The sequence below is a fragment of the Myotis davidii genome, unplaced genomic scaffold (assembly GCF_000327345.1).
Source record: "Myotis davidii unplaced genomic scaffold, ASM32734v1 scaffold148, whole genome shotgun sequence".
Classification (NCBI taxonomy): Eukaryota; Metazoa; Chordata; class Mammalia; order Chiroptera; family Vespertilionidae; genus Myotis; species Myotis davidii.
Genome location: NW_006299479.1, coordinates 359,106 through 385,289, shown reverse-complemented (window position 1 = coordinate 385,289; position 26,184 = coordinate 359,106). Strand labels below are relative to the sequence as shown.

Sequence of the window (26,184 nt, the reverse complement as noted above, 5' to 3'; positions counted from 1 at the left end):
ACACTTACACTGTGAACCACAAGGGGTAGACCTACAATAAATGAAAATGATAAACATGCATAAAAATATAGAAGAGTACTGCACATGCAGCCATGGCAACTCTTTAAAATATAAAATGCACACATTATCAGAAGAGCAGAAGAAAAATAAGCTGAATTTAATGTTCCATAGATTTTTTTTTTCAGAAAAGCCAGTAAAATCACAATTTAAAAGAAAGTTCTCATAAACACATTAATTTATGTCACGATGCAGCAAAGCTGATTAAAGAAGAAAAATCTTAAAATTATTTTAGCCCAGGGCACCACAGAAAACCCCCAGTCCAGAAAAATATTCTTTCCCCTAAAACCTTTAAAAGACTTTAATTTGCCCACGCCTTGTGCAAACGTATGGGAATAAGAACTATGGCTACGTTTCGATTGCAAAAGAATGTAAAAGAGAGTTTCAGCCAGTGCCAGATTCTTAAATCTGAAATTAAAAATTAACATAATTCAGACTTTGGTGGGGGGTGGGGAGGCCTGCAATGGGGAGATGAGGACACATATGTAATACCTTAATCAATAAAGAAAAAAAAGGAATTCAGACATTTGGTAATAAACAAAGCTGGATACAGAACAGTCTTTACATAAACTATGTGATCTTATTTTAATACAGTTAGGGGACTCTAATACCTTAATCAATAAAGAAAAAAAAAAGGAATTCAGACATTTGGTAATAAACTAAAAGCTGGACACAGAACAGTCTTTACATTAACTATGTGATCTTATTTTACTACAGTTAGGGGACTGTGCCTAAGCAGAGGCATTCCAACACTACCATCTCAATGTTTGGCAATTTCATGTTTATGCCAATTTGAAAGGTATCAGTTAGGTTTTTTTTTAATATGTTTAAAAGTGCTTTGTCCAGTGTAAAAAAAGTGCTAACAAGAGAAACAAAGAGTTATATATTGGGGAATATTTGTGTCATACATTTGGAGACTAATACCCCAAGTCACTGGCAAAAAAAAACCCTATAACTGTACAGCTTTTACCTTCGCTCTATTACAGTTCTGCAAATCGGTAATGAATTACTAATAAATAGCAGTTAATAAGCTAGTGGGACCTTTGCTTATACATTTAACTACAACTCTGTATGTTTTCCCTGACCTGTCTTTGATTAAGCTAGGCAGAACTACATGCCATTTTTGGAAAAGTAACATGTTGATCTAGTCCAGGATCACTGGGGAGAAGAATTGATACAAGCCCAGTGCTCTAACTCAGCAGCTTTCAACCATGTGCCGCAAGAATTTTTAAAACGCGCAATACCTGACTACTTAGTCAGGGGTACTGGCCTCTTTTCCCTTAGATTGTCAAATTAAAAAATAACAACAGAAAACACCACAATAGCTGTCTGGTGTGGGTGCCCTGTCTTGAACTATAAATGTATAGGTCATATAATAGAGTTGCATCTTACTGGATATGTTGCATAATAAGGTTATGTCTGATTGGTTAATTCTTTGTGCCAGAAATCCTTATATACAAGTATAGGCACCTGATTTTTTAAAAAGCTACTCTGGTAGGTAATTATTATTATTGTTGTTATTTTTTGGTAAATCAATCAAAAATATACCTATGTTTTGGTCAGATCGGCAAAAAATATTTTTTTTGGTGTGCCGCAGAATTTTAGTAATTAGTTTACATTAGTACCATGCAATGAAAAAGGTTGAAAATCACTCTTCTAACTCATTACATGTAATTTAAATAAATAAATCGTATCTTCCTCTGCCAAGCTGGTTATAAACTCCTTGAAAGCATAAATGTTATGTGAACATTTCCTGTCTCAACAGCCACCGCGGTGACTGGCAGAGAGTAAATAGCAGTCATGAGTGAATCAACAGATTAATAAACAAACGATACACAATAGTCATTCACGTGCCTGGGCAGCTTCCACAGGATGGATGTACACCAGCGTGTGCTCAGGACCGTCCACTGACGTGTAGGAGGCACCATCTGTCGTATACACCACCTGCTGGGGCGGGCGAACCTGGTCATCGGTGTAGACGATCTGAGCCACAGTTCCGGCGTCTGGGACAAAGTGTACCTGCGGCAAAAAGCAGCCGAGTATGTAGCAACTACCCCTGCAGCACCAAACCAGTCTCACAAAGATCCGTGCGGACCAAGCGGAGTACACAGCTGCGTGCCTAAAATATCCCCCACCAAGGAGGGGGATTGATACATTCTCACCTCTGCGGAGTTAGTGACTGGGAGGCAGGCCAACTCGTCACTCATGATCTACTGCTTACTATTAGGCCACTGATTTAAATTCCCCTTTGCCTCAAATATCCAATGCGGGTATCTCTTTGCGGGAGCTTATGGGGGGAATTAACTAATCCTGGAAGTAAGACTGGAGGTTGCAGGTCAATAACGTTCCCCAAATAAAAATTATTCTGTAATGTTAAAAAAATGTATTCAAGACTCAAAAGCCAATTGCTGTTAAGACATCGTAAAAACTCCACTTTGTAACTAATCGTGCCTTTCAGCAGACACTTTACAATAAGGTCAACCTCTCTCCTCCGAATTCTTTCACTCTCTACGGCTGCACTGGAGGCACGTCAGTAAATTTTTGCTGAATCAAGGACTGTACCAGAATTCCTTGCCCGCTAGATCAACATACAGAAAGTTCTAAGCAAGTACTTTTAAGGGGTTCTGGACAACTCTTTCAGTTGTCAACAGGGTAAATAATTTTCCATCTACCAAGAGCTAAAGCAGAAATTGAATTTCCTAAAATGTTTTCTGAGTAGTCAGCTTCAGAGGTTTGGAATTCTAGAAGGCTCGAGTTTGGCACGCCGCCCGAGTCTGATATTGAAGGTACAGAAGCAGATGGCCAAGCACACTTTGGGGAGAGAAATAATTTATGTGCTGATACTAAAGTTGATCACTCACAGTCCATGACGCACACCAAGCATAGGCTGGAATCCTTACTCCTATACTGTCTTGTCTTTGGACCTAACTCTTTTTCTCCGATGGAGAACAATAGGACCCAAAGATGACATAAGCTAATTTCATCCCCAGAAAACTAGAGAGCAAAGGCAATCAGCACCACAGAAATAAAGCAAACTTCCACTTTTACACTAAGTGATCAGTCCTGCTTCTACATAAATTTAATTTGTCCCTGAAGGTGCAGTTTATATATTGGAAGAATTAGGCTTACAGGATACCTGTGCTGCACATTTCAGTGATGCAAGATAATTTTGGGACTTTAGATTTGCCCATTTACATCAAAACCCTGCCCTGGTTTCAGTGCTTTAAAAAGCAAAACATTTCCTCCTCCCCTCGCTGTCCTGCTAATCCCGAGTCCCCAGCAGGGAGAAGGCAGGGTTGGGGGAGAGGACGCAGTGCGGGAGGTGAGCTCTGCTGTCTGGTGACCCACGTGTGGGGACCCTGGCCACACAGTGCCGTAACCACATTTTCTTTTACTCTGTTCTTCAATAAACTACATTTCTGTTTATAAAGAAAATACATGGTAATCTATAGCTGCATTGAAGCACCTTCAAAATGGTTTCCATGAGAACAAAACAGCATTCTCGATGGCTCTGCTAGAAGCATCTCCCGAACATTTTTTTAAGTATTCAGACTCAGACATTTAAATCATACCAGAGGATCCATTTTATTCGCTGTAATATTTACTATATTGTTTAAATTAAATTATACACGTACATCTAAAGGTTTCAATTAAGGTCCTCATTTTGATATTATTGTGGTCATGTCATTCAATGAAAAATTAAATAAAAATTCCATATTTATTACAATGCTGAAAAAACTAAGTTTTGTACTGTGGTCACATACAAAAGCTGGCTCCCCGGCGCACAGCAGACATGCAGAGGGCCTGGCTTTGCCGGAAGGAGCGTGCCCAGAGCCAGCGGCTGCCAGGGCAGAGGTTTCAAAGGCAGAGATCGCAATCACCGCGGCACTGGCTATAAGTAACTAACCTCCAGAGCTACTAACTCAACGGGACAACTTTCAATCAGAGGTTTACACTCCTCATTGGAAAAGAAAGAAAAGCCACTCATTTTGTAGATATATCTTGAACTTCATTACTCGCAAAAAAACCCCAAAAAACCATATACTAGATAACATCAAAGTAACGCACTTTTGCCCAGCCGGCGTGCTCAGTGGTTGAGTGTCGACCTATGAACCAGGAGGTCATGTTTCGATTCCTGGTCAGGGCACATTCCCAGGTTGCAGGCTCGATCCCCAGTGTGGGGGTGTGCAGGAGGCAGCCGATCAATGATTCTCTCTCATCATTGATATTTCTGTCTGTCTCTCCCTCTCCCTTCCTCTCTGAAATCAATTAAAATATATTAAATAAATTAAAAAAAAAAAACACTTTCAGCACCAATAACAAAACAACATGGACGAGTCAGGCAGATTGTGACATGAGCTGGGGAAAGCAGAGAAGCCACGGGGTTGGAAGTTTAGCCCCTCTGCATCACATGGGAACGCACTGCGGGTCCCTCACCTCCGGTTCTGCAGGTCGGCTCACTCACTACTGTTTGGAAGCTGCTATTTGGCTGTGAGCACATGTCCCCACGCTGGAGACCCCCCTCACCTGTGTGGCGCTCTCTTCGTGTTCTGCAGCCGTGGGCCACACGTGTGAGCTCTCATCTTTGGAATCCATCCTTTCCCTGGACAGCTCAGGTCGGGGTGCCTAGAGCAGCATGGGGCGGAGGGCAGTCACCTGTCTACCACGCAGGTGTTCATGAAGGACGAAGGGATGTCTCTGCGATGTGCCTGCAAAAAGAGAGAAAAGGAACCAAGGCTTTAAACAGATGAATACATTTTAATAAATTATAATTTCAACCACAAAGAGAGAAAAATAAAACTCTGTAAAAGAGAACACCTGGACAAAAAGGTAGAAGTAGAGAAAAATTTTCTATACGAATGCAATGTCTTGCATGCTGGCTATGTTCTAGGCACACATGATATAATGTAACCCTCATCAAAAATATTTAAGGTGGCCCGGCCGGCTGGTATTGCTCAGTGGTTGGGCATCCACCTATGAACCAGGAGGTCACAGTTTGATTCCCCGTCAAGGCATATGCCCCAGTTGTGGGCTTGATCCCCAGTGTGAGGCATGCAGGAGGCAGCTAATCAATGATTCTCTCTGATCGTTGATGTTTCTATCTCTCTCTCTCCCTCTTCCTTCCTCTCTAAAATCAATAAAAAAAATTTTTTTTAAATACGTAAGGCAAACTCTCTAAAATCAATTAAAAAAATTTTTTTTAATACTTAAGGCAGTTCTCTTAGTTCCGATTAGGAGAATGAGGTTCTAAATGCAGGTAGTGACGGTTCACACCCACGTCTGAGTGCTGCACAGCCCGAGCCCCCCTCTTCCACACCTGCTTAGACGCTGAGTTCCCATTCCACCTTCAGAAATGCACAGCAGAATAACAAAAGTTACAAAACGAGAAAAAAATGGCAGGCAGAGGAGGCTAAATGTTCTGGGCCCCCATTGGGTGAGCACAAATAAAAACTTTGTTTCCCATTTGGTCAGTATAGGAGTGATGAGTGAACAAAGCCTTACCAAACATCAACCGGCACTGAGCCTACCTCTCGAAACCTTATTCTTTTCCAGAACAGGCATTTTAGGGAAATCGATCGTCCCTTTAGATCAGTGGTTCTCAACCTTCCTACTGCCGCGACCCTTCCATACAGTTCCTCATGTTGTAGTGACCCCCAATTTCATTGTTACAAATTGAACATAATTAAAGCATAATGATTAATCACAAACACAATATGTAATCATATATGTGTTTTCCGATGGACTTAGGCGACCCCTGTGAAAGGGTTGTTCGACCCCCCAAAGGGGTCGCGACCCACAGGTTGAGAACCGCTGCTTTAGATGATGCTAGAATGCTGACATTTTACGAACCCGTGGGGTTGCTGTTTAATGGGGCATCGGGCCAGCCGTGCCTGATAAACCGCCTCCGGCCACCCCACCGAAGAGGCCTGTGTAGACAGGAGACGGAAATCTGCCCAGAACACCATCGAACTAAACGTAATTTCCTCCCTTGCTAGTGATGAAGGGGACCAAAGTTTTGACTTTTGGGATATTGATTTCAAACTGGTTATTAAGACACAAACGACTCAGAAAGGACCTTTGACGCTCTCTCTTCCTGCCTAAGAGGCTGAGACGGGAAGACTCGCTCTCTACCTGAACTTTTTGAGAGTAAGTTGCAGATACAATGCCCTTTCACTACTAAATTCATGCTTATTTCCTAAAAATGAGGACATTTTCCCACAGTAACCACAGTATTAATATCAAAATCAGGAAATCACCAGTGAAACAGTATTATTACCTAATTTACAGACCTTCTTCAAAAGTTGCCAACTGCCTTGCTCTGGCTGGTTTAGCTCAGTGGATATAGCCTTGGCCTGCAGACTGCAGGGTCCCAGGTTCAATTCGGGTCAAGGACACATGCCTGGGTTGCCGGCTCAATCTCCAGTGGGCACTGTGCAGGGGACAGCCAATCAGTGGTTCTCTCTCATCATCATTGATGTTTGTATCTCTCTCTCCCTCTCCCTTCCTTTCTGAAATCAATAAGTATTTTTTTTTAAGTTGCCAATTATCTAATTAATGTGCTTTTCAGAGAAAGAAACAACCTCTCGTATCACACACAGTGCATGTAGTTGTCACGTCCGCCAGTCCCCTCTGGTCTGGAACAGGTCCCGGTCTTTCGTAGTTTTCCACGACCTTGACATTTTTGAAATGCACAGGCTATCTATTTTTTAGAATGTGTCTCAGTTTGAGGCAGTCTGCCATTTCTTCATGGTCACATTCAGAAGATCTATTTTTAGCAGGAACACCACAAAAAAGATGTGTCCTTCACATACAGGAATTTGAGAGTTTTTTCCAAGTTGGTTCATCGATTGCACAAATACTCAAGTGCATACTACACTAGCACTGGAGGTGATGAGGATGAAGGCGGGCTTATTCCATGCACTAAAGAAACACACAGGCCAGAGTGCTTTTCTGTATTTGTTCCAGTGCCTAGAAAGGTGCTTATTGTTGCTTTCATTTTAATCTTATTTATATCTTTTTTTATAGGCAGTAAATTCAACTGACTCAAAATTCAAAAAGTACAAAAAGGTATGTACAGTAGACAATCTCCCTACCTGGAATCCCCTAGCGACTCTTCAGAAGCACCTTGTAGGATCAATTTCCTGTCTATTCTTCCAAAGATATTTTATGCATGTACAACCCAAAGCATATACAACAGGGTGTCCCAAAAAATGCATACACACTTTAACAGCTGATAGCTGAAATCTGAAAATGAAATGTATTTTAATCAGCAATGCTTTTATAATTATTTAAAGTGTATGTACACATTTTGGGGGATACCCTTTATACTCTTTGCCTCTCCAACCACATACAGCAAATAATATTGATTCTATCCAAAGTGGCATCTCTTCTACACCTTGTTTATTCCACATAATACCATACTTTTTACATTGTCCTCATCCATACAGCATTTCCTCATTCTTTTTTTTTTTTATGTTTTTATTGATTTCAGAGACAGGAAGGGAGAGGGATAGAGGGATAGAAACATCAATGATGACAGAGAATCATTGATCGACCGCCTCCTGCACACCCCTACTGGGGATTGAGTTTGCAACTGGGGCATGTACGCTGACAAGGAATGGAACTGTGACCTCCTGGTTCATGGTTAAACCAGTATGGCTCAACCACTGAGCCACACCAGCTGGATCCTCATTCTTTATTATAGCTGCATCATTTCATTGTAAGAATATATCATAATTTATTTAATCAATCTCATGTTGATAAACATTTAGGTTATTTCTAATCTTTTGCTCTTACAAGCAACGCTGTGATGAATAACTTTGGACATATATCCTTTTACACGTTAGTATCTTGAATTCTTTTAGTCTCTGAGGGAAGACACTGAATCAGTTAAGTGGCTGTATGACTGTTAAATAATTATTAGTTTCTGAATGAATTCCAACACTGGAGCTCATCTTCCCCTCCTCCCCGCCCCCAAGCACGAGGGCCCTGAGGATACATAGGGCAAGGGCTCAGTGGAGAGGCAGCAGTTAGTTCAAGAGGAATAGTGGTTAAGAGCCTGGACTCTGACCTGGATTTGGGTAGCAATTTTCAGACTTAACCAACCTTGGGCAAAACACAGACATTCCCTAAATTCCTCTTCCTTTTCTGTAACATGGGGACCATAGGTTATTGAGAGAATGACATGAAATAATACATGTAAAATGCTTAGGACAGTGCCCGCTATAAAATACTCACAAATTAGCTTTTTTTAAAAAGATATTCAATCATATTGCATTTTTCTGACTAATGGTCTGCCTCCCCATCTCAACTCTAAGTTCTTTCAGGGCAGGGAATGTGTTTGCTCATGACAGTATGGGACAGGTGTATAGAGTGGTTTAAAGGTATCACCATGTGCAGTGGGAGAGAGAAGAGGCCACCCAATCCCAGCCACAGCCTTCAGGGATGACTTCTCCGAGAAGGTGAAACTTAAGGATGAATGGGAGCAAGTAAGCAGAAATGGGAAGGGGTGGACTGAAATATCTTTGTTCTAATTCTACCAAAATAAGGAAGTAGATTCGTGACATAAAATTCCATCCGGCAAGGAAAAGGGGAAATAGCTACCTAGCAGATGTGGAGCAGAACAGAACAGTTAATATATGCATAGGAAATTCTGTCAGTAAAATTTAGCAATAAATTTTGCCCACAATTTTGCCAAAAAAAAAACAAAAAACTGCCCACAACAGCAGTTCGCAATAATGTTAGAATACTGTTAGCAAATAAGGAAGCCCAAGATGGTGAAACCCTTTAATTCAAGAAGTGTCTAGAATCCAAAACAGAGATACAGCATACGCAGTTAGTTCCTGTTCTTTAAGACATAGTTATAAGGCCTACTGAGCTTCTGTAACTACTAAACTGAAACACCAGCATGGCCTTCTGCAATCATTGTTTAAAAATTTGTCCAAGAAAACTGAATTCTAAACATGACTCCACACTAAGTAATTCATTTAAAATCCTCTAGTGTCAGTGTCCTCATCTGCAAAATAAGAACATAAAATGCTTTCTAAGGCCTATCCTAGCCTTAAGCTCAGATGGTAAGAATTAAAGTAGAAAATCTGCAGAATCTGAATTGAATCCTGGCTTCCAGACTCTCTCTACTGCTCACTAGTTATAGAACCTTGGCCAAATCACTTAAGCTCTCACTATCACCACATGTAAAATGGAGATAATAATTGCCTCCTAGAGTTATGGTGCGGGTTCCTTGATATATGTGAAAATGCTAGGTACAAGATCTGGCATAGAGTGGCGCTCAAAGACATCAATGTTTATATTTTACAGATGAGCTTATAAGAGGTTCAGAATTTTCAAAACATGTCATATTTTTTAAAACCTAGCCATGTGTCAAATAACAAATGCCCTGGACATGAACGTCCTTTATAGTAAGGCTTGCCGTATTTGTTTTCCTTTTTAGCGACACAATTTATAAAACCCTGTGGATCTTTGTTTTTCCATCTGTGATTTTTATCATTTTATTTTTCAATTACAGTTGACATTCGGTATTGTTTTATACTGGTTTCAGGTGTAAAGGAGCCCTGTGGATCAGGATTTAGAGGAGATGGGAGGTAGCATCTGGGAGCTACCTCAGCGCTGTCCACCAGGCCGGTGCTGACGGGCCCTGCTAACTAGGGATACACTTCCTCCAACCTCACCCTGTTGCCCCTTCTGCAGACCTGAAAGAGCTAGAGAACCAAACGATGCGTTGTCTAGAAAATGGTCACCCACATTCCGTTCTTTCACCCATTGTCCAAAATGTTACAGACTATTTCCAAGAAGAGAAGGTCATGCTTGCCTTCTATCCTCTCTAATGACTTTATTCAATAAATATTTATTAAGAAACTTAGCATATGTCAGGTACTGTTCTAGACCCTTAAAAAACATGAGTGTATCAGGAAAAAAAAAAAGATACTTGCCTTCTAGAAACTTTGAGTCTAGTTATTTTTTTCTTCAATAGTGTTGTACAGTTGAAAGTATGAGCTTTAGAATCAGACCTGTCTGGATTCTACGCTTCCAGACCTACCAAGTGCTTAATGGGTGCGATGTCAGTAAGCCACAAACTGAGCCTGGATATCCTCATTTGAAAATCTCAATTGTCGCCGTAGCCAGTTTGGCTCAGTGGATAGAACGCTGGCCTGCAGACTGCAGGGTCACGAGTTTGATTCCAGTCAAAGACACATGCCCGGGTTGTGGGCTCTATCTCCAGTAGGGGGCGTGCAGGAGGCGGCCGATCAATGATTTTCTCTCTCATCATTGATGTTTCTGTCTCTCTCCCTCCTCCTTCCTCTCTCTGAAATCATTAAAAATATATTTTAAAAAGAAAAAGAAAATCTTAATTGCCCAGGCTGATGGCTATAAGAATAAACAATCTGGCCCTAGCCGGTTAGGCTCAGTAGATAGAGCATCAGCCTGTGGACTAAAGGGTCCCGGGTTCGATTCCCGGTCAGGGCACATGCCCGGGTTGTGGGCTTGATCCCCAGTACTTCTAAACATTTTAGAGCTTGATGGGACAAGCACATTTTATGTTTAATTGTAGCATGAACTACAACGCCCCTCTGCCCTTGAGCTGCATTCCTACATGCAGTGAAGTGGGTATGCTAGAGCCACACACCTGGATTCCAATCCTGGCTCCACCCCTGACCTACCAGATGACCTTGCCCAAATTACCAAACTGATCTATGACTCAATGTCATCATCTGAATAAGGTGACGAGAATGGGCTGTACTTTAGAGTTGTAAAGAGGATTAAATGATGCCCTGACCAGTTTGGCTCAGTGGATAGAGCATCAGCTATCGGACTGAATGGTCCCAGGTTCGATTCCAGTCAAGGGCATGTATCTTGGTTGCGGGCACATCCCCAGTAGGGGGTGTGCAGGAGGCAGCTGATCGATGTTTAACATCGATATTTCTGACTCTCTATCCCTCTCCCTTCCTCTCTATAAAAAGAGAAGAAAAGAGGAATTTAATGAAGAAACAGAAGAAGAGAGAGTATTCTAGAAGAGAACATAAGATTGGAAGGAAATGAGGTAGGAGGACAAAAGGAATAGAGTTGGGGAGTCTAAGGTAGCAAGAACTAAACAAGCGCAAGAGGAGTGAGGGGGAGAAAAGAGAGAATAAGACTCTCTCTCCCTCTCCCTTCCTCTCTGAAATCAATAATTATATGTATTTTTTAAAAAACAGTTAAATGGTAAATTTTATTGTATGCATATTTTACCACAATAACAAAATTTCACATTAAAACAGGACCTGTAGAGGACCTCGTAGTAACCTCCAGCCCTCCCCACCAGGGTGGAGATGGGACTCCACTGGTCCCTTTCCCGTTGCAATCATCAATAAACCCCATGGAGCCCCTACTCTTCACATTCACAGACAACTCTGACCTCCACTGCTCCACTGGTCCTTCCTCTGCCCAGCCAAATAAACCTGTGCTGTCCCTGTCATTACTGCCATCACTTTCAGCTCAGGTCAAAGGAGCTAATCTCTAACACACCCACTCCCAGAATTCCTGAGAGCCAATCAACTGGTCTTGTAGCAGGGTAGCTACCATATAAAGCATCCTACTATGTGCCATCTGGTAGCTAACATGTAGTGGATGCTTACCGCGTGCCATATACTGGTCCATCTGGCACATAGTAGGTGAACAATAAATAGCAGCGATTGCTATTACTCCCAATGTCCTGTCAGACCTCAATTTCATTCTTCCCAGTTCTTAGGTACAAATACCTCACCCACATAAGTTACCTCTAAGACTCTGGGGGACAGGGGACAAAGACAGGAGGATAAGAAGGAAGGTCCTTGTCCAATTCACTTTCCAGTTAAAGGCCCAGTCACCACAGGCTGCCCTGTGGACCTATATCAACTGCTCCTTTTCTCCATCTCCCAGTTCCTAACTCACAAACTCTCAGGCTCTGGTTCTGGGTTTATTTCCTGGATCTCTGACTCTGGACCTGATCCATCTTGGGTTTCACTCCACACTTTTTAGTGCAAGGCTTGGGAAACTCCCGATCCCACTGGCCGTAGAACCTACCACGGAGCACAGTACTCTGGTTCTGGCACTGAGTCCTTTGGGTGGACGAGGGAACACAATGAGGCCAGTCGCAGGGGCAGGATATGCAGTAGCTAACATGTAGTGGATGCCTACCGCGTGCCAGACACTGGTTCAATTAACACTTACCGTTTAATTACTGTAATGTCCACAATGCCCCAATTAAACTGTTTAAAACTCATATCCTCACAATTCAGAAAACTAAAGAGGACAAAATCAGAAATGAGAGAGCTTCAAAATTAGACCAAGTATTATGTTCACTCACTTGGAATGGCAAGCAGAGATTTAACATTTAACTGATTTCTAGAACAAACAGTTTTAAAACAGAAAAGAAAAAATGCTGAACTTAGTTCTAAATGGTGAACAGGAACTGGCAGCGGAAGTAGCAATGAACAAATAACAAAATCATACAAATTTCAGCACAAATTCCCCATTGTTGCTGAGAAGGGGAAGCCCAAATAATCCATCACGTAAGTTTCTCAATTTAAAACACTCACAACCAATTATTAGCATTGAAAAAAAGTGAACATGGGCAGTGAAAAGTAACAACACTTTAACCCAGCCCAGGAAAGTTCTTGAAGTGCCCTCTGAAACCTCCTTGCTCTTCACCTCGGTCCTGTGGGAGTTCCCCATTTTACAGAGGGGGGAGTGACTGCGGAGAGGTGACGGCATTTGCCCACAGTCGTGGGTCTGGTCAGCCTGAGGTCACTCTGTTTGTCATCTTACCCTACCGTGACCCAAACCGAAGAGCGACTGGAAACCACAAATGAGGGTGGAGTAATAGGACTAAAATATTTTGTTTGTTCCACTCAGAAGCAAAATAAACACCATTTTAGTTAGGGGAAATATGCCGAAGGACCTGAAGGTTCCTGGGAAAGTAAATAAACAGGGAAGCCAGGCTTTCATACAGGCTCTCAACAAATTTTAAGAATGGTAACAGAAAGCCTTTGACTAGGTCCCCCCCACCCCCGCCCCCGCATCAGAAATGTTTTTGATTAGGCCACGATGGATTCATACTATTTCCACCTACACAGAGAGATCCAAAGGGAAAGGTTAAGAATGAAAAAAATGACCTAATGGGGTCCTCCAGGTATTTCTACTGTCGCCGCTCACATTTAACATTTGTTTTAAATATTAACAAAGCGAACAATGAGATGCTCAAGACTGCAGAAGAACTCCAGATAAAATCACACGCCACTGGAAAAAGAACTCCAGAAAAAACACTGCAGAAAATGGATTAAGTAAACAGGCAAGGGCAGATAGATTTCAGAGAAAGCAGCACTTGAATAGCATGAGACGGAACTATTCAGTTACAAAGAACTATTATAGCAGCGGTTCTCAACCTGTGGGTCGCGACCCCTTTGGGGATCGAACGACCCTTTCACAGGGGCCGCCTACGACCATCGGAAACACATATATAATTACAGATTGTTTTTGTGATGCATCACTATGCTTTTAATTATGTTCAATTTGTAACAATGAAGTTGGGGGTCACCACAACATGAGGAACTGTATGAAAGGGTCGCGGCATTAGGAAGGTTGAGAACCACTGTATTATAGAATGTACCCTAAAGAAATCCGCCTAATTTGTTTCTGGTCATCATCAAGGATGATTCCAGAAGAGAACTGAACTACTGTAAGGTTTAAGTAAAAAAATAGAAAAACAAGCAGATTAGAAAACAAGGGAGACAAAAGCCTGCAAGAAATGAAGCCATTGAGCAGGTCTGAAAGAGCGACCTTGACCTTCTTTCCTCTTCATGTGTGTCCCTTTGCCCTTCCGCTTCCCAGGCAGAAATCTTCACGGCACAATGATTCCTCCCACTTTCCTTGTGCGCTAAAGGACTTCGGAGACTATGAACGAAAGGTGTTCTTCTGCGAAAGAAGGTTCTTTCCTGGTCGGGACTGCGCACTCCTTTCTTCTGGCTCGAAAGAGGCACGCAGGCAAGTGCTTCTTCACGTCAGCCCAAGACAGCTTTTTTTTTTCTAGTTGAGATTAGAATGTTTCATGTACCAAGAAACAAAGACTGGTCCTCCCACGCTATTTGATAGCTCCTTAGCGATGCATGGGAACCCCAGCAAGTCCCTGAAAGAGCTCTCAGTGCTGACCCAAGGGAAAGAAGAACCTGGGCTCAGAGCCTTGTTGGGGGTCTTGGCCTGAGGGGTCTACATTAAGACCCTGGAGGGTGTAAAAGGAGCCAGCACTCGGTGCCGTTCTAGAGAAGGATAAACCCTGTCGCCTGCCTTCTCCTTCTTGCAAAGGACACCAGTTGGCTGGGAACACGGGAAGGCCATTTCAAGGAGAAGTCTATCAGGGAGGCCTCCACTCGACTCTCCCAGGACTGAGGTGCAAACCTCAAAGCCGCAGAGTGTACCGCAGGCAAAAGCACACAAGTCTGCGAGGTGCTCACAAAGTGAATGGATGTGCATCAAGGAACAGACCACCAGCAGCTCCTGGGAGCCTCAGGGCGGCCTCCCCCGGGGCACCCACACCTTCCCTCCACTGGCGGCTGCAGCAGGGCAGGCCCTCGATCCCAGAGCACCCCCTACCTCCCCCCCGGAGCTGACTTGGGCGGTTGTCAGTCCCCGTGGACTAGAAGTGTAGGCCTGCTCCCAGGTTTGACTTGCCAGGGCTGACAACAGATTTTGAGTTGTTCCTTGGTGGACCCTAATTCCAGTTTTGGTCTTTCCAGCAAAAATATTGTTATTCAAATGTAATTCTCCTAACTTTGCAATTAAATGTGTTAAATTAAATACTCCTTCTACATACATTACAGTGGAGTCTTACCAAAGGCCGGCCTCTCCATTCCGCTGCTCCAGAGCGGAGCCGGCCTTCTGGAACCCCCAGGGCTCCACCGGGAGTCCCCTGCCGCGTCACTTTCTCCCTCCCTCCTGGAACTTTAACATCAGCACGTCTGCATAATATCTCCTACCTTTATTTTCATTTTACTGATCCTCTATCTATTAAAATTTTTAAGTGTGTACTTTTCTAGACATGTATTTCGATAAAAATGTTTACAAGCAAAACCTTTCCCCTGAACCCACCCTTCCTGCTCACCTACAACACTACCTGCTCATTCTCACACAATAAAAGCTCTGAAGAGCCATCTACAGTCCACCTGCCTTCCTCACCGCACGTCCCCTCCTAGGCCCTCCCAGCCGGGCTTTGGTCTCCCACGGGACTGCACTGTTTAAATGTCTATTGCCAAGTCCAAGGCTCACAGGGAGGCTGTCATCTTACTTGATCTCTCTACAACATCCACACCCTCCTTAAAACTCTCCCTCTCCTAATACGAGCGGGGAAGCTTCCCTGGTGTCCCCCAGTCCGGGCAGCTCCGGCACAGCCTCCTCCGTGGCCTGACCTCTGGCTGTGCTGCCCGCTGGCTCCATGTCTGCTCCTCCGTTTTCTGCGTCCACTCCTCCGGGGCACAGTCCAGCCCTTGAGCTCTTGCAGGAGCTCTACCTGAATGCTTAGCACATCCTCCTCCACGTTCAGATCTGAGAATCAGTGCTGCCTCCTCAGTAGGCCTTTCCTGTCCACCCTCCCTCAGGTTACTCTCTTTTAATGCTGTGCAAAGTGTTCATCATTAATTAAGTGATGCATATAGTTGTGCATTGTCTTCTTCCAACCCCACCCCCAATGATCACACGAGAGTACCCTCACCCTCAGCGCCTAGAACCGGGCCTGACACCCTGGCCATCAACAGCTGTTTCTTGAATGAATGCATGCTACAATCTTCTCCTGCCTTCGGAAGAAATTTGTTACTTAACAAAATCCCTTAGGATGAATTCTCATAAATAAAAAATGTACTGCCATTTAGCATGATGATGCACACTGCTTCCCCAGTTAAGAAACTAGGCATATATATGACTTCAATGTTCGTAAATGAACTTTAATGAGCAGGAAAGAAAAAACACACAAAGAGGGAGACAAGCAATTTATACATGACATCATCTGTTCATAGGCTAGCACATCAGAATATTCCGAGGGAACTTGAACTGAGGCCAACTACTCTATTGCAAGAGGTACGCGGAATGCAGCTGCTTCCCAGGTACACAACATCAAAGTCAGTCCTTGAAAGCGCAAAGAATACGCTGTAAGCCAAATGTGGTGTCAGAAGAAATCCTCTGAGAAGTCAAGGTGTGTTTTGATGTATGATGTACAGTTTCTAAAGCTGTCACATCCATGATCTTGGGTCATGCTATGACAACGCTGTAAGATTAACTCAAATATCACCATCTCCGTTACACAGAGGAGTTGAGCGCGTAGTGGTCAAAAGGCAGGCTCCACTTGACACAGCCAAGGTCAGTGGTAGAGCAGTTCTGGGAATAGAATACATATCTCACTCTTCCCCACAGGCCTCCCACCTGCTTTAGTTAACAGGATGGGCACAGGTTCAGAAATGACCGTGGGAACTGTTGGAAATAACTCATAGAGTATTCCCTCATGTAACAGGCCTGTGGTAAGTTCTTATGTAATATCTGATGTTTTAACATGACCTTCCAGGAGCCGACTATTGATCAAACTTCCTCTTTTCTCACATCCAGTCCGGCCACATGAATGTGGACGAGAGGTGACCCAGCTGAGAGTCAGACACTTCAGCCACTGTCTACTTGCTACATGACTGGGTAAAGCTAATTCACTTCTCAAGCCTTAATCCCTCATCTATAAAATGGGAATAATATTGTTCTACTCCCTGAGGCAGAACTATGAAATCAATGAAATAAAACCCCATTCCTGGCACAAAGAAAACACTTGAAAATGTTCATTGTTGTGATCCTTCAGGTTATTAATATAATTATTAATACACCCTAATAATTCATGTTCATTCCTAGAGTTAAAAGGAATGAACACTTGGGTTCCTTTTTTCTCCTTTTATAAATATATTTTTATTATTGATAGTATTACAGATATCTCCCATTTCCCCTTCTTTACTCTCCTCCTCCCAGCCCCTGCCCACACCTCCTTCCCCCCGCCCCAAAACACTTGGGTTCTTTACCTGCTATTGTGTAAGCAGAATATTTGAAATTCAAATCATACAGATTGTAAACTCTCCACTAAAAATTGTCTAGCTAAGAAAACGTACAGGATATTATAGCTTCAAAATAATAGTTGAACATCATTCCTATAGCCTGAATTTCAGCAAAATACTGATCTCTGAACATAACACTAGGCAACACTTATTTTTAATCATCACCCAAGGATATGTTTTGTTTTAATTGATGGGGGTGGGGGGGAGAGAGAGAGAGAGAGAAAGAGAGAGAGAGAGAAAATCGATCATCTCCCATACTCGCCCCTACCGGATCAAACCTACAACCTAGGTATGTGCTCTGACCAGGAATCAAACCCATGACCCGTCAGGTGCATGACGACCAACTAAGCCACACTGGCCAGGACTAGGCAACTTTTTTAAAGCCATGTCAACTAACTATACCATATAGCCTTTGTTAATGCTATTCTAGTTTCTACCCTACTCATTTTTGTAGTATATTTTAATCTTCTCAATTCATTCAAAATTCTGATATAGCAGCAGATAATAGCAAGTATTGGTGAGGGTGCAGAAAAACTAGAACCCTCATCCACTGCTGGTAAGAATGTAAAGTGGTGCAGCCACTACTGAAAGGTCTGGCAATTCCTCCTACGACTAAACATGTTACCAAATGACCCAGTGATCTGTCACCAGATATAACAAACCAACAGCAATAAAACCATATGTTCACATGAAAGCTTGTACATGAATGTTCACAGCAGGATTATTCATAACAGCTATAAAGTGGAAACAGCCCAAAAGTCTATCAACCGATGAGTGGGTAGATAAAATGGGGTACTATCCATATAATGGAATATTATTAACCAAAAAAAAAACAAAGAAAGAAATGAAAATACCTTGAAAACTTTTTTTCTCTTAAGTGAAAGAAGTTAGTCACAAAGGACCACATGCTGAATGATTCCATTTATATAAATTTGCAGAACTGGCAAATCAATAAAAATAGAAACTAGGTAAGTGGTTGCATGGGAAATTGGGATGAAATGGGGAATTAAGGGGTGATGGCTAAGAGGCATGGAGTTTCTTCTGGGGTTATGAAAATATTCTAAAATTGATTGTGGTCCTCTGGGTTATTAATATAATTATTAATACACCCTAATAATTCATGTACATTCCTAGAGTTCAAAGGAATGAACACTTGGGTTCCTTTTCCCCCCTTCCCAGTTGCAATAGACAGGTAGATAGAAAAAATTATACTTGCTACTACTTCAGTAAATATAAAGGCATTTCTGATTAAAACAGCTTGAGAAAGTTTCAGAGACAAGAGAAATTTAGGCCATGCTCAGGGACTAGTAACTATGAGAGAAAAGCTTCCAACAGTAGCTAGGATGGGCCTCTAAGACACTTCAAGTTGAAGAACTACAATTCCCATAGTTGTATCCAAATCACCTGGGAATCTGGGAGAAAGGCCAATGTCAGTTGCAGAGGTCCCGGAAAGAGCAGGAATCTTTGTTTACAAACCTCCCCAGGCACTCCTATGTCAGCCAGATCTGGCTAACTCTCCCACAATAAGAAAAGAAAAATATTTTCTCATGGCAGGAACCCCTTTTGGAGAGTCATTCTGTAAGTAATCTGAGGGAGTCATTATAATGAGCCAAGAACTGTCTTCAGTAAGCACTGGGCAAAGATTAGAGCCCTGAATTCTTACTCCAACTTAGTGGTATGAACAGACGTTCATACACAAACCTTCAGTGCTCAAAGTCTCCACTTTAAAAAAGGCTTTTATGTTACTGAATAACACTTGGCAAGAATCCTTACACCTTTCTTAAAGACTTAACAGCTTCCCCATATGTCTGTGGTATTTATGCCTTAGAATTCGGCAAAGGCTGGGTGGCTGTGCACTGGGGTGGTCCTCCTTGCCAAGCAGTTTACTCTCATGGGCATTTGATTGTCCAGCTTCCCTTCACCACATGACAACACGGAGATCTATTCCATATACTTATCAGGAATATTTTAAATAAGCTCTGTCTATAAATACGGTTTTATGAGGAACACTTGAAAACTGAAAGATTGATACAAATGACTCACCAAATAATATTATCTATGTTTTTCGACTATGAATGATAGATTTACAGAGCGCCAGCACAATTCCCTCCAGTTACCTTTTTGAACAGTGACATTCATTTGCAAGACAAACAGCAGGGGTACAAGTACAATCTGTGGCCCTGGCACACCTGCACGCAGAAAGCTATCTAGCCCACATATCTCAGGTTCTGTTGCTGAACCAGCAATTGCAGTAACTGAATAGGCGACTTGCAGGTGGGCCTTCTGGGGCCCTCATGGTTCGGTTCCTGGATTGCAGGCTCAGTCCCCAGTGAGGAGTGTGCTGGAGACAGCCATTCAATGATTCTCTATCATCATTAATGTTTCTATCTCTCTCTCCCTTTCCCTTCCTCTCTGAAATCCATTTTTAAAATATTTTTTAAAAATTCAAGTGCTTTGCCAAAACCGGTTTGGCTCAGTGGATAGAGCGTCGGCCTGCGGACTGAAGGGTCCCAGGTTCGATTCCGGTCAAGGGCATGTACCTGGGTTGCGGGCACATCCCCATTAGGGAGTGTGCAGGAGGCAGCTGATCGATGTTTCTCTCTCATCGATGTTTCTAACTCTATTTCTCTCCCTTCCTCTCTGTAAAAAATCAATAAAATATATTTTTAAAAAAATTCAAGTGCTTTAAAATGTTTTAATTGGAAAAAGAACGGCAGCTGATCGATGTTTCTCTCTCATCGATAATGTTTTAATTGGAAAAAGAATATTAAAATTGCTTAGAGGAAATTATTCTAGAGCACAATTTTCATAATTTCACACTATGCATATAACACAAAAGAAAACAGTGTAAATACATGTTCGCTGTACATCAAACTCCTGAAACACACACAGCCTTTTATCCAGGAGGCTGAACCATGGCACTGACCCAGGACTAAGGAGCAAACGGCTACTGGTTTGAAGTAATTCCCTTCATATCCCATTCACTCCCCTTGTGATAGGGGAATGTGGGCTTTACCTTCTGTTCATTTTCAAAATCTCATTCCTCCACCTCAGTTCCTTGGTTGCTCAGTCCAATATGAAACACAGAAGTGTCCAAAGCAAGCATTTGATTAACAAGATGGTGAGCCCAGTGAGGCAGTTATTATTGCCTTCATTAAAAACTCTATCTTACTGGCATATAATTAAGATTTGTCATCGAAATGGAACCTCCTCCATCTTAATAAAACTGCGACGGCAGGCCAGCATCCGCTAGTCTAATATTCAAAGTTGTCTTCCACAAGCCAGGGCGTTTCTTAAAATGTTTTCTCAGTACAGAGGAGTGGGAAAATATTGGAAGGCAAGTAAACGTTCTTTATCTGGACAACTGGAAAAATGCCACCTGTATTACCTGATCCGCAGGCTCACTGTTAAGTTACAGTGGGGTGCTTGTTATAGTATAGCACAACGGTATAGAGCAGAGATTTACAACCTTTTTCAGCTCATGGTATACAAAAGCTATTAACATTCTGTGACACTAAAAAATAGATTATATTGTTTGCCGATCCGACCAAAAAAAAGTAGATGTAATTTTGGTTCATTCAAACCAAACTGTTATTGTTGTGTTGGCTGCTATCATTTTTTTTATTTGACAAGCTAAGGGAAAAGAAGTCAGTACCCCTGACTAAACAGTCAGGTGTTAACAATTCTTGCAACACACTGGTTGAAAATCACTGATAGAGTGTATTACAAATATTAATAATTATTTAAATTATGATCAATACAGGCTAAGTATTAGATCGCGAAGGTATTTTATCCAGAAAAGTCTATTTTCCAATTAAGAGACATTTTTTATATTTTCATTATTAAACAATTTTTAGGGGAATAAGTATCTCTTAAGTGTGAGCAAGTGCTCTCTCAAATGATATATTTCACTAGAAAACATGTACATTTCAACTTAAAATTGACAGAATTTTAAAACTATGTGATTGGCATTTTCTTCCATAAGGAAAGACAAAATAATGGCATCATGCTCGTTTAGAAATCTCAGCCTTATCTACTCTTTGCAAACACTAGCTGATCCGTTTCATGGTTGGCTTCATTTGCAAATCCAGTGTAGGAGTGAAATGAGACCACAACATTAGAATCCCCTAATAGATGCAGCTCTTTGTTTTAAAAATCAGCATAATCATAGTTCATCTGATTAAAAATGTGGAAATTCAATGTTACTTAAGTAAAAAACCAGTACAATAGTGATAATTATAGCTATTGCCACTTACTATGTACCTACCGCGTGCCAGGCATTGTGAGCTGTACTGAGTACTGTATTTAAATACTCAGTATGTCTGTAAATATTTAAATACGCAGATATTTGAGTAATCCTCACAACAACCTAAAATTGTTACTTGTCCAAGGTCATGGCACTAATAAGTGTGATTTGAACCCAAATTCTTTTTATTGCCGAGCTTAGATATCTTTTCCCTTCTCTGCAGCACCGCTCTCCTAGGCAAAGCTGCCAAACCCAAGCTTGGCTTGGACCTGCTGCTGCTAATCCCTTGGTCTCCCACCAGCTGATGCAATCACCAGACCAGGCTCGATCTCAGAGGAACCAGGGAAGGTTGTAATTTTCCAGGCCGCAAACAGATTGAATTGGGCAAATCAGCCAATAGAGAGTTGAGGTAACTATAAACTTATAGTGAAGGGTACCCATTTTAAAAATTCAAATAATTGTTTAAAAACACAACAATATTTATCAAATGCCTATTCTGTGCCTAGTGTTGTTTTAAGAACTGAAAGCCAGACTGAATATTAAAATATTGAGCAGATGTACTCAGATATGTATAAGACACTGAAGAAAGAAACTGAAAAAGATACAAATAAGTAGAAGCATATACCGTGTTCATGGACAGGAAGAATCCACATCATTAAAATGTCCATACTACCCAAAGCTATCTATAGATTCAATACAATTCCTATCAAGATACCACTGGCCTATTTCACAGAACTAGAATAAATATTCCAAAAATTTATATGGAACCACAAAAGACCCCGCATAGCCACAGCAATCTTGAGAAAGAAGAACAAAGGTGGAGGGATCACAGTACCTCATATCAAATGATACTTACAAGTTCATAGTAATCAAAACAGTAAGGTACTGGCATAAAAACAAACATATAAATTAATGGGACAGAACAGAGAGCCCAGAAATAAACCCAAGCCTTCAGAGTCAATTAATATTTGACAAAGAAAGCAAAAACATACAGTGGGGTAAAGGTAGTCTATTCAATAAATGGTGTTGGGAAAATTGGACAGATACATGCAAACAAATGAAACTAGACCACCTTCTTACACCATACACAAGAATAAATTCAAAATGGGTAAAAGCCTTAAATATTAGACTTGAAACCTGTGCAATTTTATTAACCAATGTCACCCCAATAAATTCAATAAAAAATAAATAAAATATTCAGCAGAGAAAGAAAAGAATAAATAACATTCATTCACTGTTGTGGGGAAAAAAAAAAAACAGAACAGAACCTAGCAGCCCTCAAATATTAACTGCATCAATTCACATCAGGAAAACTGATTACTCCAAATATTTTTTCTGATTCTCTCGTGTGTGTATTTATCTAAGAGTGGAATCGCTGGGCTTTAAAAGAGTCTGCATATCTTTGACTTTCTATGCCAAATTATTTCCCAAAGTAGTCAGACCAATGTATATTCCTACCAGCCAGCTATGACTGTTCCTACTGCTCAACAGCCTCAGGGTTTGGTATTGCCACCACTACTTTATTTTTTTAAAAATATATTTTATTGATTTTTTACAGAGAGGAAGGGAGAGAGATAGAGAGTTAGAAACATCGATGAGAGAGAAACCACCATCAGCTGCCTCCTGCACATCTCCTACTGGGGATGTGCCCACAATCCAGGTACATGCCCTTGACCGGAATCGAACCTGGGACCTTTCAATCCACAGGCCGACACTCTACCCACTGAGCCAAACCGGTTTCGGCGCCACCACTACTTTAGGTGCACAGCAACACGGCTGGAAGTTGCATTAACAAGATTGAGCATCTTTCCATGTGTCAGTTAGACATTGGGATTTCTCTTGAACAGCATAAGTGCCTGTTCAAGACCCTTGCCCAGTATTCGTTGAGTACAGGTAACATTTAGTTAAGAAACCTTTCTCTGTACTGAGGTCATGAATTCTCCTATGTTAACCTCTAAACGGTTTATTGTTTGCCTTTTATCTGCCATGCCTCCTGGGTCATAGATTGAGTGTTTGAATATGTGTGGGGCTGTTTCTGGACTCCTTATAGGGTTCTATTGGCCTATTAGTCTATCCCGATGCCAATATCACACTAATTATTATAGCTCTTCTTGATCTCTAGTAAAGAGTTTTCCCAATTTCTATTTCTTTTTCAAGAATGTCCTGCCGCCCAGCCGGTGTGGCTCAGTGGTTGAGCATCAACCTAGGAACCAGGAGGTCACCAGTTCAATTCCCGGTCAGGGCACATGCCCAGGTTGTGGGCTCCATCCCCAGTGGGGGGTGTGCAGGAGACAGCCGATCCATGATTCTCTCTCATCATTGATGTTTCTATCTCTCTCACTCTCCCTTCCTCTCTCTGAAATCAATAAAAACAAGTATTTTTTTTTAAAAAAAGAATGTCTTGCAATTTATTGGGCCTTGACAAAAATGTTAATATTGGCTTGTCTGGTGGGGTTTTTTTTTAATTTTCTGGGATTACATTAAATCTACAAATCAGTTCCAAAGAATTGGAACCTTACAATATTGAATCTTCCAATCCTTGAACCAGTGTGCCTTTCCATTTTAGATTTTTAAAAATATATTTTTATTGATTGCAGAGAGGAAGGAAGAGGGAGATAGAGATAGAAACACCCATGATGAGAGAGAATCATGGATCGGCTGCCTCCTGCAAGTCCCCCACTGGGGATCAAGCCCACATCCCGGGCATGTGCCCTTGACCAGAATCGAACCTGGGACCTTTCAGCTAGCAGGCCAATGCTCTATCCACTGAGCCAAACCGACTAGGGTCATTTATTTAGATTTAATTAAAGTCACTTTTAATAAACCTTTAAAAATATTTCTGTAAAGGTCTTACACATATTTTGTTAGACTTAACTGTTGAAAAACCATGAACATGAAAAAAGATATGATTTTTTTAAACGTATAAAAATATATTTTGATGAGATACCTAGGCTTTGGGATAAGTCTATATAAATATTGAATATAAACTTTCCTAAAATTTTAAATGAAACAAAGTTCACCAAAGCACAATTAATGCTACGTAATTTAGTTTTAAATCTAGGGCTACTGTTTTATAGTTATGTCATTTCAATAGGTTCAACACACTTGAGAAAACTTACATGTCACATAAACAAGTGTCCTAAACATCTATTGGCCATAGGTCCTTATACTAATCAAATTGTGAAATACATAAAACCCAGATTAAGTTCAATTCATCAACTTCCAAGAGAAAAAGAATGAAAGAGATGAATAAAAGGTAAGAGACTGAAATCTTATTACTATCACACCATTCCGAGATTGAGAAATACGAATACCTTGCTCCTAGCCTTAGCTCCCACCACTCCCACATAATTCACTAAGCTTCTGCCTCCTTTTTCTCATTCATAATATAGTTACTACACTGTTCTGTCAATGACACGCATTAAGGATTTAACAAAAACAGGTGCCTTAGAAAGGACACTTAAAAAGTTAGTCAAACACAGAGCAATGGTTACAGCAATCCCACCATCAGGAGGACAGCAGGAGGTAGCCTGTCATCATGGTTTGCAGCAAGATTGAAAATAATAGATGGGCCTCGAAATCTTCAAGCAATGCTAAGAAAATGGAAGCATTTGCATACAACGCTAAGAATTTTGAAGAAAAAGGCTTCCGTAATCATTTTGAATGTCTTAAGTTAATTGTATTCACTCCTTTATTCCTCCAGACATTTTAGAATCCAGTAAGTAAAAGTCATTCTATATGAGGGGGGTTAAGAAATATATCCATTGCTTTGAGGAATTTATGTTTAGGAAGCAAGAAATAAGCACACATCATTGCTACAGGACACAAATTAAGCACTCAATAAATGTCATTATTACAATCAAACTGTACAAAAATGCTGTAGGACATTCGCAGACAAAAGGAATCACTTTCAAATAAAATGCTCCATAGAGCCGCTGGCAAGAATGTGTGCTTTCAATTTGCTCTAGTTCAGGGGTTGGCAAACCAGAGCCCACGGGCAGGGCAGCAGGACATCTGCTTTTGTAGGGCCTATGAGCTAAGAATGGTTTATACTTTTCAAAATAGTTGAAAAGACTCAAAGAAGAATATTTCATGACACATGAAAGATATGTTACTTTAAGTCTGGGATCCATAAAGTTTAACTGGAACACAGACATGCTTTCGCACTAGAGGGAGGGAGGGCAGTAATTGCAACAGGGACCATACCACCCACAAAGCCACAAATATGTAGTCACTGGTTTTTTTAAAAAAAGTTTACCAACCACTGCTCTTAGAAGAATGGATGGGATTTCAGTGGGCAGAACTGGGGAGGGAGAAAGGAATGGGCAGAGAAGAACAAACATCCCAATCAAGAAATGAAGGAAGGAAAACCCCTGAATGCTGTAGGGACAATGGGAAGACCAACTTGGCTGAAGCAGAGGGTCCAAAAATCAGTAGACATTACTGAGCCCCATTACTCTGTGCTTTGTTGTTTAGCCATTTATACTATTGAGGCATGTGAACACAAGCACCTCCCACCTCGTCTATGGGACTGGTGCTATTATCATCCCCATTAATAAAGAAACTAGTTGCCCCAGCCTGTTTGGTTCAGTGGATAGAGCGTTGGCCTGGGAACTGAAGGGTCTCAGGTTCAATTCCGGCCAAGGGCACATATTGGGTGTGCAGGCTTGATCCCCAGTAAGGGGTATGCCGGAGGCAGCCAATCAATGATTCCCTCTCATCACTGATGTTTCTGTCTGTCCCTCTCCCTTCCTCTCTGAAATTAATAAAAAT

The 26,184-nt window shown here is 41.5% G+C and overlaps 1 protein-coding gene across 1 annotated transcript in view; it reads right to left on the bottom strand.

Annotated features, from left to right (window-relative positions):
* PRDM10 (PR domain 10) overlaps positions 1–26,184 on the bottom strand; it is a 77,307-nt gene that overhangs the window by 42,117 nt on the left and 9,006 nt on the right. The window contains exons 2-3 of the mRNA XM_006775031.2: positions 4,585–4,766; positions 1,912–2,076 (exon numbers count right to left, since the gene is read on the bottom strand). Of these exons, the coding sequence (XP_006775094.1) occupies positions 1,912–2,076; positions 4,585–4,653 (234 nt within the window). The 5' untranslated portion in view covers positions 4,654–4,766. The remainder of the gene's footprint in view (positions 1–1,911; positions 2,077–4,584; positions 4,767–26,184) is intronic.